This window comes from Babylonia areolata, chromosome 12, assembly GCF_041734735.1.
Source record: "Babylonia areolata isolate BAREFJ2019XMU chromosome 12, ASM4173473v1, whole genome shotgun sequence".
NCBI lineage: Eukaryota > Metazoa > Mollusca > Gastropoda > Neogastropoda > Buccinidae > Babylonia > Babylonia areolata.
This window is the reverse complement of record NC_134887.1, coordinates 36,305,685-36,325,329: the sequence shown is the minus strand read 5'-3', so window position 1 is coordinate 36,325,329 and position 19,645 is coordinate 36,305,685. Positions and strand designations below refer to the sequence as shown.

Genomic DNA, 19,645 nt, shown 5'->3' with positions numbered 1-19,645 from the left:
ATCAATACAACACGGTCAACACAACACAATCAATACCAAAACACACACTGCACCACACGATCAACACAACACGGTCAACACAACACAATCAATACCAAAACACACACTGCACCACACGATCAACACAACACGGTCAACACAACACAATCAATACCAAAACACACACTGCACCACACGATCAACACAACACGGTCAACACAACACAATCAATACCAAAACACACACTGCACCACACGATCAATACAACACGGTCAACACAACACAATCAATACCAAAACACACACTGCACCACACGATCAATACAACACGGTCAACACAACACAATCAATACCAAAACACACACTGCACCACACGATCAATACAACACGGTCAACACAACACAATCAATACCAAAACACACACTGCACCACACGATCAACACAACACGGTCAACACAACACAATCAATACCAAAACACACTGCACCACACGATCAACACAACACGGTCAACACAACACAATCAATACCAAAACACACACTGCACCACACGATCAACACAACACGGTCAACACAACACAATCAATACCAAAACACACACTGCACCACACGATCAAGACCCTGTGTGAATAACAGTGATGGGATGGGGTTTGCTGTGTGACCATAAACATGAGTATGACTGGCAGTGAAGTGAATGTATCGTATTGTATTGTATTGTATTGTATTCTGCTGCTTTGTATCATACTGCACTGTACTGTACTGTTCGTTACGGCATCTACTTGCATTGTATTGTATTGAATTGTACTGTACTGTACTGAACTATATTGTACTCTATTGTATTGTATTGTATTGCATTGTATTCTATTGCACTGAACTGTATTACTCTTTCTGATTGTACGTTATGGCATCTAATTGTATTGCACTGTACTGCATTGTATTGTATTGTATTGCATTTTATTGTGCTGTACTGTATTGTACTCTGTTGTATTCTATTCTATTCTACTGCATTGTATTGTATTGCTCTTTCTGACTGCACACTATGGCATCTAATTGTACTGTACTGTATAGTATTGCTCTTTCTGACTGTACACTATGGCATCTAATTGTATTGTACTGTATAGTATTGCTCTTTCTGACTGTACGCTATGGCATCTAATTGTATTGTACTGTATAGTACTGCTCTTTCTGACTGTACGCTATGGCATCTAATTGTATTGTACTGAATTGCTCTTTCTGACTGTACGCTATGGCATCTAACTGTATTGTACTCTATAGTATTGCTCTTTCTGACTGTACGCTATGGCATCTAATTGTATTGTACTGTATTGTATTACTCCTTCTGACTTTACGCTATGGCATCTAATTGTATTGTACTGAATTGCTCTTTCTGACTGTACGCTATGGCATCTAACTGTATTGTACTGTATTGTACTGCTCTTTCTGACTGTACGCTATGGCATCTAATTGTATTGTATAGTATTGAACTCTATTGCATTGCATTGTATTCTATTGCACTGTATTGTATTCTGTTGCATGTACTGTATCACTCTTTCTGACAACAGACGTCTCTGTGTGGAATTCAGGCAGCTCTCCACAGGGAGGGGCGCAAAGCCGCGGTGCAGCACCACCTTTCGGTTCAAATCCTCTCATCTGAAAGACCAGCGTCCAGACCACCACCAAATATACTGCCGAGTGAGGGGTTCAATCCCGCACACTCAGATTCTCTGGCTGTCTGGGTGGATGCGTTACCACTAGGCACCCGGTAGTGTGGGCTGTGTGACCGTAAATGTCGGTACGACTGAGTTCACAGCCGGTCATCCGACTCTACACATTGTCCAGCGACAACCACTGTTATGACTGGTGGACTGGACATTCTTCAGTTCTAAACAGTGCAGAGTGAAGGTCCACCATCACCTGCCTGCCTCTCCAATCAAAGACCACGTGGAGTGATGGCCTAGGAAGCGAGAGAATCTGAGCGCGCTGGTTCGAATCACAAGCTCAGCCGCCGATATTTTCTCCCCCTCCACTAGACTTTGAGTGGTAGTCTGGGCACTAGTCATTTGGATGAGACGATAAACCAAGGTCCCGTGTGCTAGCATGCACTCAGCGCACGTAAAAGAACCCACGGCAACAAAAGGGTTGTTCCTGGCAAAATTCTGAAGGAAAATCCACTTCGATAGGAAAAACAAATAAAACTGCACGCAGGAAAAAATAAAAAAACAATGGGTGGCGCTGTAGTATAGCGACACGCTCTCCCTCGGGAGAGAGCAGCCTGAATTTCACACAGAGAAAACTGTTGTGATGAAAAGAAATAAAAATACAAATACCAAAGTAGAGTCATGATGACAAAATCTGGACCGCAAGGTGTTTGTCGACTGATTTAGATAGTCGCTTGTGGTGGCCACTATCCAGCATGTGATGAGGCTTTCTTCATCACCACCTTTCGATAAAATGTGATCACACACTATCACTGCAACGAGCATGCTGATAATATATGCACAAAAAAAAAACACGGAAGATACCGCTCTGCTACCCCCCACTGACAAATAACCACCTGGGCAAATGCAGACAGTGTAAGACCTTCACACTGGATGTAAAACGCAAAAGTCTTTCCACGCTTTGAATAATATTTCACTTTAAAATCTAATGTTTTAGATAAGTGAGATCTGTTTCTAAAAAAATAAAAATTAAAAATTAAAAAAAATTTTAAAAAATTCCCATATTTTGTTCAGACTAATTTCCCATTAATTGGCAACATTTTGCTGGCAGATATATTTATGACCATTACTTCCGTACCAAGCAGAATTTCCCATTTGCACTAAACATGATAAAAACAACAACTATAAATCAGTATGTCAATCATAAGAGCTAAATTTTGTGAATAAGAAATAAAAATGTAACAGTAACACATGTGCAAACATTTTTGGCTTCTGAGTAAATTCTTGTGCTCTTCACACAAGTGTACTGCCGTTATAATTAGAACATGTGGAAAGAAACGACATTCATCCTATTCTTAAAGCCAAATTTGGCATCGACATAGTCTTTCCAAACATAATCACTTTGTTACAGCTTACCACAGACACACACACACACACAACCCTAAACACAGTGTTGTTATTACACAGACTAGCGTTGTAAGGAAACACACACGTGAGCCCAGAATATCCAAAAATAACGACAAACAAAGCTGTTCCTGAACAGCCGACTGCTCTGTAAGAGAAAGCCAAGCAAATGGAAACATCAGCACAACACATTACAACATTCATCGCCCACCCACCCCCTACCCCCCACACACTCCCTTTTTTAAAAAAAAACAAACAAACAAGCCACACCATAAAACTGGAACACCAAACCAGACCCCTACTCTTGCCACCAGTGCAAAGAATATTGGTTCTCACTTTTCTCACTCATTCTTCCTTCTTTTGTTTTTTCCCCTTCAAGCACACAGAACCAGCTGTTGATTGAAGAATTCTCTCATCATCGCTTGGCTTGGCCAAGGGGCCGTCAGAGGACAACTTCTGTCCTCCCTACCCATGGTCTTTTGCCCAGTGGACAACCCTCAACAGTCACTCTGCCTAGCACATTGTGAGCACATGACGACTTCAAGCTGTCATCCCTGTCATGAGTATATGACGACTTCAAACTGTCATCCCTGTCATGAGCAAGAAGTGACTTCAAACTGTCATCCCTGTCATGAGTATATGATGACTTCAAACTGTCATCCCTGTCATGAGCAAGAAGTGACTTCAAACTGTCACCCCTGTCATGAGCACATGACGACTTCAAGCTGTCATCCCTGTCATGAGTATATGATGACTTCAAACTGTCATCCCTGTCATGAGCAAGAAGTTACTTCAAACTGTCACCCCTGTCATGAGCAAGTAGTGACTTCAAACTGTCATCCCTGTCATGAGCAAATGATGACTTCAAACTGTCATCCCTGTCATGAGCAAGAAGTGACTTCAAACTGTCATCCCTGTCATGAGCAAGTAGTGACTTCAAACTGTCACCCCTGTCATGAGCAAGTAGTGACTTCAAACTGTCACCCCTGTCATGAGCAAGTAGTGACTTCAAGCTGTCACCCCTGTCATGAGCAAGAAGTGACTTCAAACTGTCACCCCTGTCATGAGCAAGTGATGACTTCAAACTGTCACCCCTGTCATGAGCAAGTAGTGACTTCAAACTGTCATCCCTGTCATGAGCACATGATGACTTCAAACTGTCATCCCTGTCATGAGCATGTGATGACTTCAAACTGTCACCCCTGTCATGAGCAAGTAGTGACTTCAAACTGTCACCCCTGTCATGAGCAAGTAGTGACTTCAAACTGTCACCCCTGTCATGAGCAAGTAGTGACTTCAAACTGTCACCCCTGTCATGAGCATGTCATGACTCCAAGCTGTCATCCCTGTCATGAGCATGTGATGACTTCAAGCTGTCATCCCTGTCATGAGCAAGTAGTGACTTCAAACTGTCACCCCTGTCATGAGCACATGATGACTTCAAACTGTCACCCCTGTCATGAGCAAGAAGTGACTTCAAACTGTCACCCCTGTCATGAGCATGTGATGACTTCAAGCTGTCACCCCTGTCATGAGCATGTGATGACTTCAAACTGTCACCCCTGTCATGAGCAAGTAGTGACTTCAAGCTGTCACCCCTGTCATGAGCAAGTATTGACTTCAAACTGTCACCCCTGTCATGAGCATGTGATGACTTCAAGCTGTCACCCCTGTCATGAGCACGTGATGACTTCAAACTGTCACCCTGGTCTATCACAAAGGCAGCACAGGGGACACCACAAGCTGTCACATTGTTTGGAAACTGACACCACAAGCTGTCACATTGTTTGGAAACTGACACCACAAACTGTCACATTGTTTGGAAACTGACACCACAAGCTGTCACATTGTTTGGAAACTGACACCACAAACTGTCACGACAAACTGACATCTAAGCTCAACATGTTTTTTTTTTTGTTTTTTTTTGTTTTTTGCTGTAGTTGTTTTGGTTCGTTTTGCAAACACCACTGGAAACTGTTCCAACTAGAACACCAACATAATGGATAATCATCATCATCATCACAGACACACAGTTCAGGGATATATTCAGGGATATATATATATATCCTTCTCACTCAACATGATAGGGGGGAAAAAAATATATATATATATATCAACAAAAGGTTATGCCAGACTACACATCTCTTGACCACAGCGTGTTGCATGGAATAAATATGAACACGAACACAAAAATTACGCTGAAAATCTTTTCAGAGACTGCTAAAGAGCCAGCAGCCCCTACCCCTCCCCCCTCCCTCTCCACTCCCCCCCCCCAACCCCCTCCACCCCCCCCCCCCCCCCCCCCCCCCCCCCCCCCCCCCCAATCATTTAGATCAGTCCACTGTGCTGTTTTCAAACAGCTGGGCAGTCAGGACAGCACAGTCCATCAATGGTGAATAGTAGAACACAGTTCCAAATGACCCATGTCTTTCAGATTCAGTTTCAGTTTCAGTAGCTCAAGGAGGCGTCACTGCGTTCGGGCAAATCCATATAACGGCTACGCCACATCTGCCGAGCAGATGCCTGACCAGCAGCGTAACCCAACGCGCTTTGTCAGGCCTTGAGAAAAAAAATAAAAATAAAAAAAAATAAAATAACATAAAATAAATAAATAAATAAATAAATAATAATAATATAATTAAAAAATAAAGAAAGAAAGAAATAATAATAATAATAATGAAAATAAAATAAATAATAATGTCTTTCACAGTCCATCAATGGTGAATCCAGTTCTGTGTGACTGTCAGTCATGTCAGACGATGACTACTGGAACAGCAGAGGAGGCAACTACCGTCCTGACAATCTGGGCTGGAATTTGGTTCCAGTGTTTTAACATATGGAGCCATGTGCTGGGGCGGAAACTGTGTGTGTGTGTGTGTGTGTGTGCGTGCATGCGTGCGTGCGCGCATGTCATTTTTAGTAATCTATACCCTTTTTTTGTTGGATGTTTTCATTTGTAAATATTGTTGTGCAATACCCTATTGTCTTAACATGAGTATGTGTGTGTGCAGAGGGGGGTTAGTCTATCATCAGCTACTGGGAATTTTTATTCGACTAGTTTTAATCTCTTCTTATGTTGCGCATGATGATTTTATGCCAGTGTTTACAACGAGCCTGTGATTGCACAACTTAATTTCCATGTGGATTAATAAAGTGTTTTTGATTGATTGATTGATTATAGTGGAGAGCATCTTGCCCCAAGTTACATTCCCACTCTCTTGGCCAAGAGGGTTTTAGGACAGTCGGCAATGGGATGGTTCCCGAAGGACAACCAGCCCCCAACAGCTGCAGCACTTGGAGCCAGTGAAATCTTGCCTCCTAGTTTGAAAGTCACAGTTCATCACAAAAGAATAAGCTGTCAGTGACTTCCCACTGCAATGGAAAAAACACAGATTATACAGTCATAATCCATAAATGATGAATACAGTTCTAAATGATCCACATCTTTCACAATCCATCAATGGTGAATGCAATTCAAAATAACCCACATCTTTCAAGTTCCATCAATCATATCTTTCACAATAAATCAATGATGAATACAGTTCTAAACTACCCATATCTTTCACAGTCCATCCATGGTAAATCCAGTTCTAAATGACCCATGTTTTCCACAGTCCATCAACGATGAATACAATTCTAAATGACCATGTTTTTCACAGCCCACTCAAACCTGATACATTTTTTAAACAAAGATATAAAAAATTAAAAAAATAATAATAAAAACTACCACAAAAAAGACAAGAGCTGCCAGTCAAAACCTTCAGGGTATGTGTGTTTGGAATTCCATGCAGTTCCAGCTAATACCGTGCATGGTATCAGACAGAAACAGACCAAACACTGGAGAGAGCCTGGTCACACACACACACACACACACACACACATAAAGATCTGATGATCCAGTCTCAGGTGGGTGGAAATGAGGTCAGTGACTGCCAGCATGGACCCAGCACTGGGTACACCCTGCCCAGGGCACCACACATTGCCCAGGGCACCACACATTGCTGTGGCCCATCAATCACCCTCAGGGGCCATATTCAAGAGACCATCCCGCCTGCGGGTGAAGCTGTACCTGCAGGCAAACTGCCTGAGGGTAAGCAGAATCCGGTTTTCAGGGACACTAGAGTCTACCCACAGGTCTACAAACCCAAAGGCGAATTTGCCCTTACTAAAGTAACCTGCCAAGGGTGACTCACTGACTGCCCACGAAGCAGATGTAAACGTGGCTGATCCTTTTTGTTGCGTTGTTTTTGTTGAAGGAAAACCGGTGTGCTTTGTGGAGAGACTGTGTTTTTAGAGAGAGGGAAAGGGAAAACCCACTCAGTGGTTTCGATGACGTTGAGCTTATTTCAACGAGGACATACATATTCGGGGCATTATACAAGAAGTGGAACACTTTTTTTTTTCTTTTTTTTTTTTTTTGCTGCCCCATCATCTGCGCCGTTTCAGTGGCATTACTCCCATGCCGCTCATTTAGATTCCCCCATACACAGCCACACCTGGGTTCATCCTTCGCAGTTCCAGCGTCGGCAGTCCACAGGGAACCATCGATGTTAGGTCGCCCGGAGCACAACTTACGATCTGCAAATAGATTTGGTGCTCTTCCACCACCTCTATTCAATCTTTCTTACTTTTTCCCCCAGACTTGAAGTTTGCCGCCGCTGTGAACAAAAGGAAGGAACTGTAGTGCTGACAGAAGTAAAAGAGTTCGCGCAGAATGGAATCCTCCAGATTTTTTTAAAAAACAGACGATGGATTGGCTGCCTGAGTGCACCGTGCATGTCTTGAATACGAAGATGACTTTACCTTCAAGGTAAACTCTACCAGCCGGTCGGTCACTACCATATCAAGGGAAACTTGCCTTGAGGCAAAATGAATTTTGTCTTGAATACAGTCCTAGAAGAATGGGGGTGGGGGCGGCATTGTCTTCTGGATCAAAGTTACCCGCCCTTGCTGCCACAGTAGCCTCCCCTGGCAGGCTGACGGGACACAAGACGACTGCACGGCACACCTCCTTCTACTTTCATATTCCATTTCTTCACACAGCTTCAGTGTCAGTGTCAGTTTCTCAAGGAGGCGTCACTGCATCCATATCCACATACCGCTACACCGCATCTGCAAGGCTGATACCTGACCAGCAGCAATTACCCAGCACACTTGCTGAGGCCTTGAGTGCATGCCGAAATATTTGTGATGGCGCATGCGAAAATCATGGATAATGGTCAAAATTCACAAAATGATATTATTTCTTTTATCTGAAAGTAGAGAGAATTCTGAATAACACACAGAAAACAGAATTCAAGTATCTTTATTAGTTTCTGAGATACATGCATTTGAGTCTCGTGATGATCATAAACGTACTTCTGAGAAAATTGGGGCAAACGAGTTCGCTGTTTCCCACTCTTGATCACCAATTCCCAACGGGAAAACATCAAAATAAAGCACTAATACTTTATATTTCTTTATAAAACTTGGAAATTTAATAGAAAAAGAATCATAGAATCTGAATAACCAAAAAACTCAAATTTGATATTTCCACCCCTTGTCACTTTCACAGCGGGTTAAGTGAAATTTACTCCAGCGGCTTATCCATGATTTCCGCGTGCTGCGTCACGTTTGTGTTCCAATCAGAGTGTGGAACAGAGTGGATTTCTCCTACACAATTTTGCCAGAGGGACAATCCTTTTTGTTGCCGTCGGTTCCTTTTCAGAGTGCCAAGTGCATGCTGCAAAACTGCACCTCCGTTTATTGTCTCATCCGAATGAGCAGACCGGCGCTCAGTTCTATTTTCCAGTCAAACTCGGGAGACAGGGCGAGATCAGGACTCAAAACAAGACCCTCGCGGACACTGTGTTGGCAGGTGAGCGTCTCCACCATTCCACCACCTTCATTCACGCAACAACCCCGAAAAACAACGGATCTTTTTGGCTTTCACTGACAGGTATCTAGGCCGTGCTCTTTCCCTACAATGACCAGGACACAGGAAAAGCACCCCCAGTTCCCACCACTGGCTCCCCACATCTGCAAAGTCCAGTTTCTGTGGATACCTGAGGATGCTGGTGATGTGTGAACTGTCTGAAACGGCCAGCTTTCCTTGAGGCGTCCGTGTGCCTGGCTCTGTGAGGCAGAGGGAAATATCAGGGCACACACAACTGACGCCATCAGCACGGTCACTCTCTCAAACCCGGTCACTCTCTCAAACCATGCTGGACTCACCAGAGGTCACAAGCACCTGTAAGTTAAAAATAAAAACAGTTTTGGCTTCAGACAGCGAACTCAGGCAGTGCTGACTTCCCAAGGAGGCGGGGACCTAAACATGACAACAATGACGATGACTGCAAAAACACATCACACTGCGGTGGCCTTGGACACTGTTCGTCACCACCACTGGGCAGACCTAAACATGATGACGACAACGAAGATGATGACAACGATTCCATAAACACGGGACACGGTGGTGTTCTGGACCTAAGTATGACGATGACTCTACAAACGCGTCACAAACGCGTGGCGGTCTTGGATGATGATATCGATGACTCCCCAAACACATTACACGGTGGTGGTTCAGGACAACAAAGACGACGGTGATGACGACTCCACAAACGTGTCACATGGTGGCAGTTCTGCACCTAAACATGATGGCAACGACAATTACGATGCTGACGATGATTCCACAAATGCGTCACACAGTGGCAGTTCTGGACCTAAACATGACGACAACGATGACGATGCTGACCACTCCATAAATACATTACACGGTGGCAATTCTGTACCTCAACACGATGACGACAACGATGACAATGATGACGACGACTCCACATACGCATCACACAATGGCAGTTCTGGACCTAAACATGATGACGATGATGATGCTGATGACTCCACAAACACATTACACGGTGGCAACTCTTGACCTAAACAGGATGACGACAACGATAATGATACCATTGTGGTCTTGGATGACGATATCGACGACTCCCCAGAACACATTACAAGGAAGCAGTTCTGGACCTAAACACGATGACGATGACTCCACAAACGCATCACACAGTAGCAGTTCTGGACCTGAACAAGATGACGATAACAACGATGCTGATGACTGCAGAGAGCGCGTCACATAGTGGCAGTTCTGGGGGCCTAAAGACCACGAGGATGACTCCACGCAAGCGCATCACACAGTGGTGGTCTTGGAGGATGTGGCGGTGTTCTTCCCCACCACCGGAGACTTCCCCCTCGCCCGGGTGGCGCCCCCGTACCCATCCTCCTCCCCGCCGGTCATGTCCGGCACCAGGATCTTGGTGGGGCCCGGCGCCGCGTCCGGCAGCCTGAGGAAGTCGCCTCCCTTGCTGGAGGACCCTGGGTAGGACACGGTGCGCTTAGCCGTCTTCTTGCTCTCGGAGGCGGTCGGCAGGCGGAAGCAGGACTTGCGCAGGAAGAGGCGAGCGTTGCCCGTGGCAGGGCGCAGGGCTCCCAGGTCCATGAGGCTGTTGAGGTGAGCTGCATAGCCCTCACAGATCATCTGTTGGAGACAGACAGACAGACAGACAGGCTGTTTAGATCATCTGTCAGAGAGAGAACGCATCACTTTGAAAGCAGCATTAACAGACAGGCTTTGGTCATCACAGTGAACACAGGCTTTGGTCATCACAGTGAACACAGGCTTTGGTCATCACAGTGAACATCACAGAGAACATGACCCACCTGTGGACACTTTGATCATCACAGTGAACATCACCCACCTGTGGAGACTGGTCATCACAGTGAACATCACCCACCTGTGGAGGGTCATCACAGTGAACATCACCCACCTGTGGAGGGACATCACAGTGACATCACAGTGAACATCACCCACCTGTGGAGGGTCATCACTGTGAACATCACCCACCTGTGGAAGGTCATCACTGTGAACATCACCCACCTGTGGAGGGTCATCACAGTGAACATCACCCACCTGTGGAGGGTCATCACAGTGAACATCACAGTGAACATCACCCACCTGTGGAGGGTCATCACAGTGAACATCACCCACCTGTGGAGGGTCATCACAGTGAACATCACAGTGAACATCACCCATCACCCACCTGTGGAGGGCCATCACAGTGAACATCACCCATCACCCACCTGTGGAGGGTCATCACAGTGAACATCACCCACCTGTGGAGGGTCATCACAGTGAACATCACCCACCTGTGGAGGGCCATCACAGTGAACATCACCCACATGTGGAGGGCCATCACAGTGAACATCACCCACATGTGGAGGGTCATCACAGTGAACATCACCCACCTGTGGAGGGTCATCACAGTGAACATCACAGTGAACATCACCCACCTGTGGAGGGTCATCACAGTGAACATCACAGTGAACATCACCCACATGTGGAGGGTCATCACAGTGAACATCACCCACCTGTGGAGGGTCATCACAGTGAACATCACCCACATGTGGAGGGTCATCACAGTGAACATCACCCACCTGTGGAGGGCCATCACAGTGAACATCACCCACCTGTGGAGGGTCATCACAGTGAACATCACAGTGAACATCACCCACCTGTGGAGGGCCATCACAGTGAACATCACCACCTGTGGAGGGTCATCACAGTGAACATCACCCATCAGTGGAGGGCCATCACAGTGAACATCACAGTGAACATCACCCACCTGTGGAGGGCCATCACAGTGAACATCACAGTGAACATCACCCACCTGTGGACACTTTGATCATCACAGTGAACATCACCCACCTGTGGAGGGCCATCACAGTGAACATCACCCACCTGTGGAGGGCCATCACAGTGAACATCACCCACCTGTGGAGACTCTGATCATCACAGTGAACATCACCCACCTGTGGACACATTGATCATCACAGTGAACATCACCCACCTGTGGAGACTTTGATCATCACAGTGAACATCACTCACATGTGGAGGGCCATCACAGTGAACATCACAGTGAACATCACCCACATGTGGAGGGCCATCACAGTGAACATCACAGTGAACATCACCCACCTGTGGAGGGCCATCACTGTGAACATCACCCACCTGTGGAGGGTCATCACAGTGAACATCACCCACCTGTGGAGGGCCATCACAGTGAACATCACCCACCTGTGGAAGGTCATCACAGTGAACATCACCCACCTGTGGAGGGTCATCAAAGTGAACATCACCCACCTGTGGAGGGTCATCACAGTGAGCATCACAGTGAACATCACCCACCTGTGGAGGGTCATCACAGTGAACATCACCCACCTGTGGAGGGTCATCACAGTGAACATCACAGTGAACATCACCCATCACCCACCTGTGGAGGGCCATCACAGTGAACATCACCCATCACCCACCTGTGGAGGGTCATCACAGTGAACATCACCCACCTGTGGAGGGTCATCACAGTGAACATCACCCACCTGTGGAGGGCCATCACAGTGAACATCACCCACATGTGGAGGGCCATCACAGTGAACATCACCCACATGTGGAGGGTCATCACAGTGAACATCACCCACCTGTGGAGGGTCATCACAGTGAACATCACAGTGAACATCACCCACCTGTGGAGGGTCATCACAGTGAACATCACAGTGAACATCACCCACCTGTGGAGGGCCATCACAGTGAACATCACCCACATGTGGAGGGTCATCACAGTGAACATCACCCACCTGTGGAGGGTCATCACAGTGAACATCACAGTGAACATCACCCACCTGTGGAGGGTCATCACAGTGAACATCACCCATCAGTGGAGGGCCATCACAGTGAACATCACCCACCTGTGAAGGGTCATCACAGTGAACATCACAGTGAACATCACCCACCTGTGGAGGGCCATCACAGTGAACATCACCACCTGTGGAGGGTCATCACAGTGAACATCACCCACCTGTGGAGGGTCATCACAGTGAACATCACCCATCAGTGGAGGGCCATCACAGTGAACATCACAGTGAACATCACCCACCTGTGGAGGACCATCACAGTGAACATCACCCACCTGTGGAGGGTCATCACAGTGAACATCACCCACCTGTGGAGGGCCATCACAGTGAACATCACAGTGAACATCACCCACCTGTGGACACTTTGATCATCACAGTGAACATCACCCACCTGTGGAGGGCCATCACAGTGAACATCACCCACCTGTGGAGGGCCATCACAGTGAACATCACCCACCTGTGGAGACTCTGATCATCACAGTGAACATCACCCACCTGTGGACACATTGATCATCACAGTGAACATCACCCACCTGTGGAGACTTTGATCATCACAGTGAACATCACTCACATGTGGAGGGCCATCACAGTGAACATCACAGTGAACATCACCCACATGTGGAGGGTCATCACAGTGAACATCACCCACCTGTGGAGGGCCATCACAGTGAACATCACCCACCTGTGGAAGGTCATCACAGTGAACATCACCCACCTGTGGAGGGTCATCACAGTGAACATCACCCACCTGTGGAGGGTCATCACAGTGAACATCACCCACCTGTGGAGGGTCATCACAGTGAACATCACCCACCTGTGGAGTGTCATCACAGTGAACATCACAGTGAACATCACTCACCTGTGGAGTGTCATCACGGTGAACATCACAGTGAACATCACCCACCTGTGGAGGGTCATCACAGTGAACATCACAGTGAACATCACCCATCTGTGGAGGGTCATCACAGTGAACATCACCCACCTGTGGAGGGTCATCACGGTGAACATCACAGTGAACATCACCCACCTGTGGAGGGTCATCACAGTGAACATCACCCACCTGTGGTGGAGGCTTTGGTCACCACAGTGACCGAGACCCACCTGTGCCTGTGCAGCCTGTTTCTTGGAGGCCTTGCCCACAATGAAGATCTGCTGAGCCTGCAGTCCCAGCTCGCGGTAGATGTGCACGTCCTTGCTGGACCCGTAGGCTGCCACGTACCTGATGTCCACCTGCAGTCACAACACACAGGTACACACACACACACACACACACACACACAGAGGCAGAGGCAGAGACACACACACACATACACACAGAGGCAGAGACACACACACACATACACACAGAGGCTCACACACACACACACACACACACACACACAGGCACACACACACATACACACACATACACAGAGAGGCACAGACATACACACACACAGAGGCACACACACACACACACACACACAGGCACACATACACAGAGAGGCACAGATATACACACACACAGAGGCACACACACACACACACAGAGGCACACACATACACACACACACACACACACACACACACACAAAGGGAACGAATTCAATAAAAAAAAAAAAAAAAACACTTCATCAATCCACATGGAGGTTAACTTGCGCAATCACAGGCAATCACTGGCAATCACAGGCTCGTTATAAACATGAACATAACATGATCACGCACACCATAAAAACAACATTAAAAACTAGTCAAAAGTCCACAGTAGCTGTTGATGCCCTAAAACAAGCCAAACACACACACACACACACACACACAGAGAAAAGTCACTCACGTACACAGTCAGCAACATTTGCTCATGAACAATCTCCACATCCCCCAGTTCCCCCCACCACCCACCCACCAACACCCAAACACATGAGCATGCTGGGCCACCCATTCCTACATGCATGCCTCCTTCTTCTTCTTTCGTGGGCTGCAACTCCTACGTTCACTTGTATGTGCACGAGTGGGCATTTACGTATATGACCGTTTTTACCCCGTCGTCATGTAGGCAGCTTCTTCTTCTTCTTCTGCGTTCACTCGTATGCACACGAGTGGGCTTTTACGTGTATGACCGTTTTTACCCTGCCATGTAGGCAGCCATACTCCGTTTTCAGGGGTGTGCTTGCTGGGTATGTTCTTGTTTCCATAACGTGCGTATCTGATCTTCTGCTTGCATAATGTAGGCAGCCATACTCTTGTTTTCGGGGGTGTGCATGCTGGGTATGTTCTTGCTTCCACAACCCACCGAACACTGACATGGATTACAGGTGCGTATTTGATATTCTGCATGTGTATACACACGAAGGGGGTTCAGGAACTAGCAGGTCTGCACATCTGTTGACCTGGGAGATCAGGGCAAAAATCTCCACCCTTTTAACCCACCAGGCGCCGTCATCGACATTCGAACCCAGTACCCTCAGACTGAAAGTCCAACGCTTTAACCACTCGGCTGTTGCGCCCAAGCACCAGGGTCCCTGACCTGTGTCTGGAGGTGTCGGAGGTAGTGGAGCTTCTGGCGGAGGGGGTCCTTGGAGAGGCCGTCCATGAAGGCCACCATGCCGTGGGGGAAGTTGTGCTGGGCCAGCCACGACACCACCCTGCGGTGCTGCATGTCCGGCCGTGCTGACACGTACAGGATCAGGTAGCCCAGGTCCTGCCAGTGTCTGTACACACACACACACACACACACACACACACACCACATACAACATCCCACAGTATTGAACAGCCTAGTGTCTGCTACACACACACACACACACACCACATACAACATCCCACAGTATTGAACAGCCTAGTGTCTGCTACACACACACACACACACACACACACGCACACACACAGACAAGCAGACCAACAGCCAGACAGACACGGAGACACAACGTCAACAGCCCTGACCTGACGACGTCGACAGCCCCAGCACGGACCTTGGGGTCCTTGCCCATGATGCTGACACTGGCGGTGAAGGAGCCGTCGATGCTGAACACCACTGTCTCTGTCTTGGGCGGCAGCACCGTCAGGAAGAAGTCCACTGACGTGTGGTCGCCCCTGCAACACGCCGTGTGCTCACAGCTACACCAGTTTAGCTATCACATCATATAGCTTATCGTCCACCTAACCACACCTGTCAGCTATCACATCATACAGCTTATCGTCCACCTAACCACACCTGTCAGCTATCACATCATATAGCTTATCGTCCACCTAACCACACCTGTCAGCTATCACATCATATAGCTTATCGTCCACCTAACCACACCTGTCAGCTACACCTGTCAGCTATTACATCATACAGCTTATCGTCCACCTAACCACACCTGTCAGCTATCACATCATACAGCTTATCGTCCAGCTAACCACACCTGTCAGCTATCACATCATATAGCTTATCGTCCAGCTAACCACACCTGTCAGCTATCACATCATATAGCTTATCGTCCACCTAACCACACCTGTCAGCTACACCTGTCAGCTATTACATCATACAGCTTATCGTCCACCTAACCACACCTGTCAGCTATCACATCATACAGCTTATCGTCCAGCTAACCACACCTGTCAGCTATCACATCATATAGCTTATCGTCCACCTAACCACACCTGTCAGCTATCACATCATACAGCTTATCGTCCAGCTAACCACACCTGTCAGCTATCACATTATATAGCTTATCGTCCACCTAACCACACCTGCCAGCTATCACATCATACAGCTTATCGTCCACCTAACCACACCTGTCAGCTATCACATCATACAGCTTATCGTCTGGCTAACCACACCTGCCAGCTATCACATCATACAGCTTATCGTCCACCTAACCACACCTGCCAGCTATCACATCATATAGCTTATCGTCCAGCTAACCACACCTGTCAGCTATCACATCATATAGCTTATCGTCCAGCTAACCACACCTGTCAGCTATCACATCTTACAGCTTATCGTCCACCTAACCACACCTGTCAGCTATCACATCATACAGCTTATCGTCTGGCTAACCACACCTGCCAGCTATCACATCATACAGCTTATCGTCCACCTAACCACACCTGTCAGCTATCACATCATACAGCTTATCGTCCACCTAACCACACCTGTCAGCTATCACATCATACAGCTTATAGTCCACTTAACCACACATGTCAGCTATCACATCATACAGCTTATCGTCCACCTAACCACACCTGTCAGCTATCACATCATACAGCTTATCGTCTGGCTAACCACACCTGCCAGCTATCACATCATATAGCTTATCATCCAACTAATCACACCAGTCAGCTATCACATCAAACAGCTTATCGTCCATCTAACCACACCTGCCAGCTATCACATCATACAGCTTATCGTCCATCTAACCACACCTGTCAGCTATCACATCGTACAGCTTATCATCCAGCTAATCACACCTGTCAGCTATCACATCTTACAGCTTATAGTCCAGGCTAACCACACCTGTCAGCTATCACATCATACAGCTTATATTCCACCTAACCACACCTGTCAGCTATCACATCATACAGCTTATCGTCCACCTAACCACACCTGTCAGCTATCACATCATACAGCTTATCGTCCACCTAACCACACATGTCAGCTATCACATCATATAGCAGGGAGAGTGAGAGAGAGGAAGAGAGAGGGAGAGAGAGAATGAATGAATGAATCCTTATTTTCCAACGGTGAAGACATTAGCACTCTGGCTGACTTACACATCTGCCATTGTTCTAAGAGACACACAAACAGGAGGAGTTTGTATTATACTCCATGTTTGGTGTTAAATATACTTACCATGTCAAACTGATGCAAACTAGGCCTATTGGTTTGCTCTGCTTGGCCAAATTTCGCGCGGCTAACAGTGAAAAGACGGGCCCACCCGCTCTCAGCCAATCAAACACCTCTAAAACTGTACAAGTATAACACAGCATCAAACTGACAGACACAACATCGCTCACATCTGTAAGTAACGGAAGCGAGTAACACACACACACACATGCACACACGCACACATACACTAACACACACACACACAGAGGGGGGAGGAGAGAGAGAGAGAGAGAGAGAGAGAGAGACAGAGACAGAGACAGAGACAGAGAGAGAGGCAGAGAGAGGAACGAAGAGACGAACAATGGGAACTCACTTGACGACACACTTGACGGGGTACATGCCGTGACTCAGACGCTGACTCTCATCCAAGGTGAAGGTCAGGCGGCCATGACCGTCGGTGACCCCCACCCCCATGTGCACCCACTCCCCCGAGGACGGCTGAGTCATCACGTTCACATCCACCTGTCACAGAACATCAACTTTTCACATAATGAAAACAACACCAACACACCACATAATGAAAACAACACCAACACACCACATTATGAAAACAACACCAACACACCACATTATGAAAACAACACAAAACAATTCACATAATGAAAACAACACCAACAATTCACATAGTGAAAACAACAATTCACATAATGAAAACAACACCAACAATTCACATAGTGAAAACAACAATTCACATAATGAAAACAACACCAACAATTCACATAGTGAAAACAACAATTCACATAATGAAAACAACACCAACACTTCATATAGTGAAAACAACAATTCACATAATGAAAACAACACCAACACTTCATATAGTGAAAACAACAATTCACATAATGAAAACAACACCAACAATTCACACAATGCAAAAACCAACAATTCACACAATGAAAACAACACCAACAATTCACATAATGACAACAACAATTCACACAATGAAAACACCAACAAACCACATTATAACACCAACAATTCACACAATGACAACAACACCAACAATTCACATAATGAAAACAACACCAACAATTCACACAATGACAACAACACCAACAATTCACATAATGAAAACAACACCAACAATTCACATAGTGAAAACAACACCAACAATTCATAAGACTGGACAGCACCATCATCCCCACATGCAGAAGATGAAAATATGCATGAAAAAGATCATGGCAATCTGTGACAGCGCTTGGTGTGGCTGCAGAAACATACGTCTCACTGGAAATGAAGTTTGGCTGTTGCCTACACGGAGGGATGAACACGGTTGCGCAGCTGCTCACCTGCATGCACGCTCACACTCACGTGCTCGCATGCACACACACACACACACACAAACACATTCAAGCACAAAAACACACACATATACACACACTCACACACACACACACACACACACACGTATATATATAACCACTCACACACACATACTCACACACAAACACATTCTCACACACACACTAACACTCTCTCTCTCTCACACACACACACACACACACAAACACACACACTCTCTCTCTATCACTTCTAAATGAACCCATGTATACATGCCGATTATGCAGTTCGGGTAAAGAAGATGAATTGCATTTTTTGTTATGTTGCCCTGCTTTGTGTGACCTTAGACAAAAACTTATTCAACCGAAATATTATAGAGATCCGTCTAATTTTAGGTTCAGTTTACTCATGTCTTCAAGACAGGAATGTACTCTGCATAACTTAGCCATATATATATATGAAGGATTGAAGAGACTAAATACAGATCTCGTGAATGTTGTTGAATATTTGTGTTGACTATTTTGGGTGATATGGTTGATATTGTGCCAACAATTTTTGGTTGATTTGAATTGTCTATTTACTGCGTCATGTCATTTTGTAATTATTATTTATCAATGATTCCCCCTTCAGTAAGGGGCTCTGGCCCTATCTGAATAAAACATTCGTTCGTTCATTCGTTCGTTCGTTCTCTCTCTATCACACACACACTCACCCATATCCCTCTCCCCCCCTCACACACACACGCACTCTCTCT

At 46.3% G+C, this 19,645-nt stretch overlaps 1 protein-coding gene across 1 annotated transcript in view; it reads right to left on the bottom strand.

The window, feature by feature from the left end:
• Positions 1-5,763: 5,763 nt before the first annotated feature.
• The window catches only part of LOC143288585 (protein retinal degeneration B-like), a 57,403-nt gene continuing 43,521 nt past the window's right edge, over positions 5,764-19,645 (bottom strand). Inside the window, exons 16-20 of the mRNA XM_076597208.1 lie at positions 17,927-18,075; positions 15,684-15,833; positions 15,268-15,451; positions 13,866-13,994; positions 5,764-10,554 (exon numbers count right to left, since the gene is read on the bottom strand). Coding sequence (XP_076453323.1) covers positions 10,207-10,554; positions 13,866-13,994; positions 15,268-15,451; positions 15,684-15,833; positions 17,927-18,075 — 960 coding nt within the window. The 3' untranslated portion in view covers positions 5,764-10,206. The remainder of the gene's footprint in view (positions 10,555-13,865; positions 13,995-15,267; positions 15,452-15,683; positions 15,834-17,926; positions 18,076-19,645) is intronic.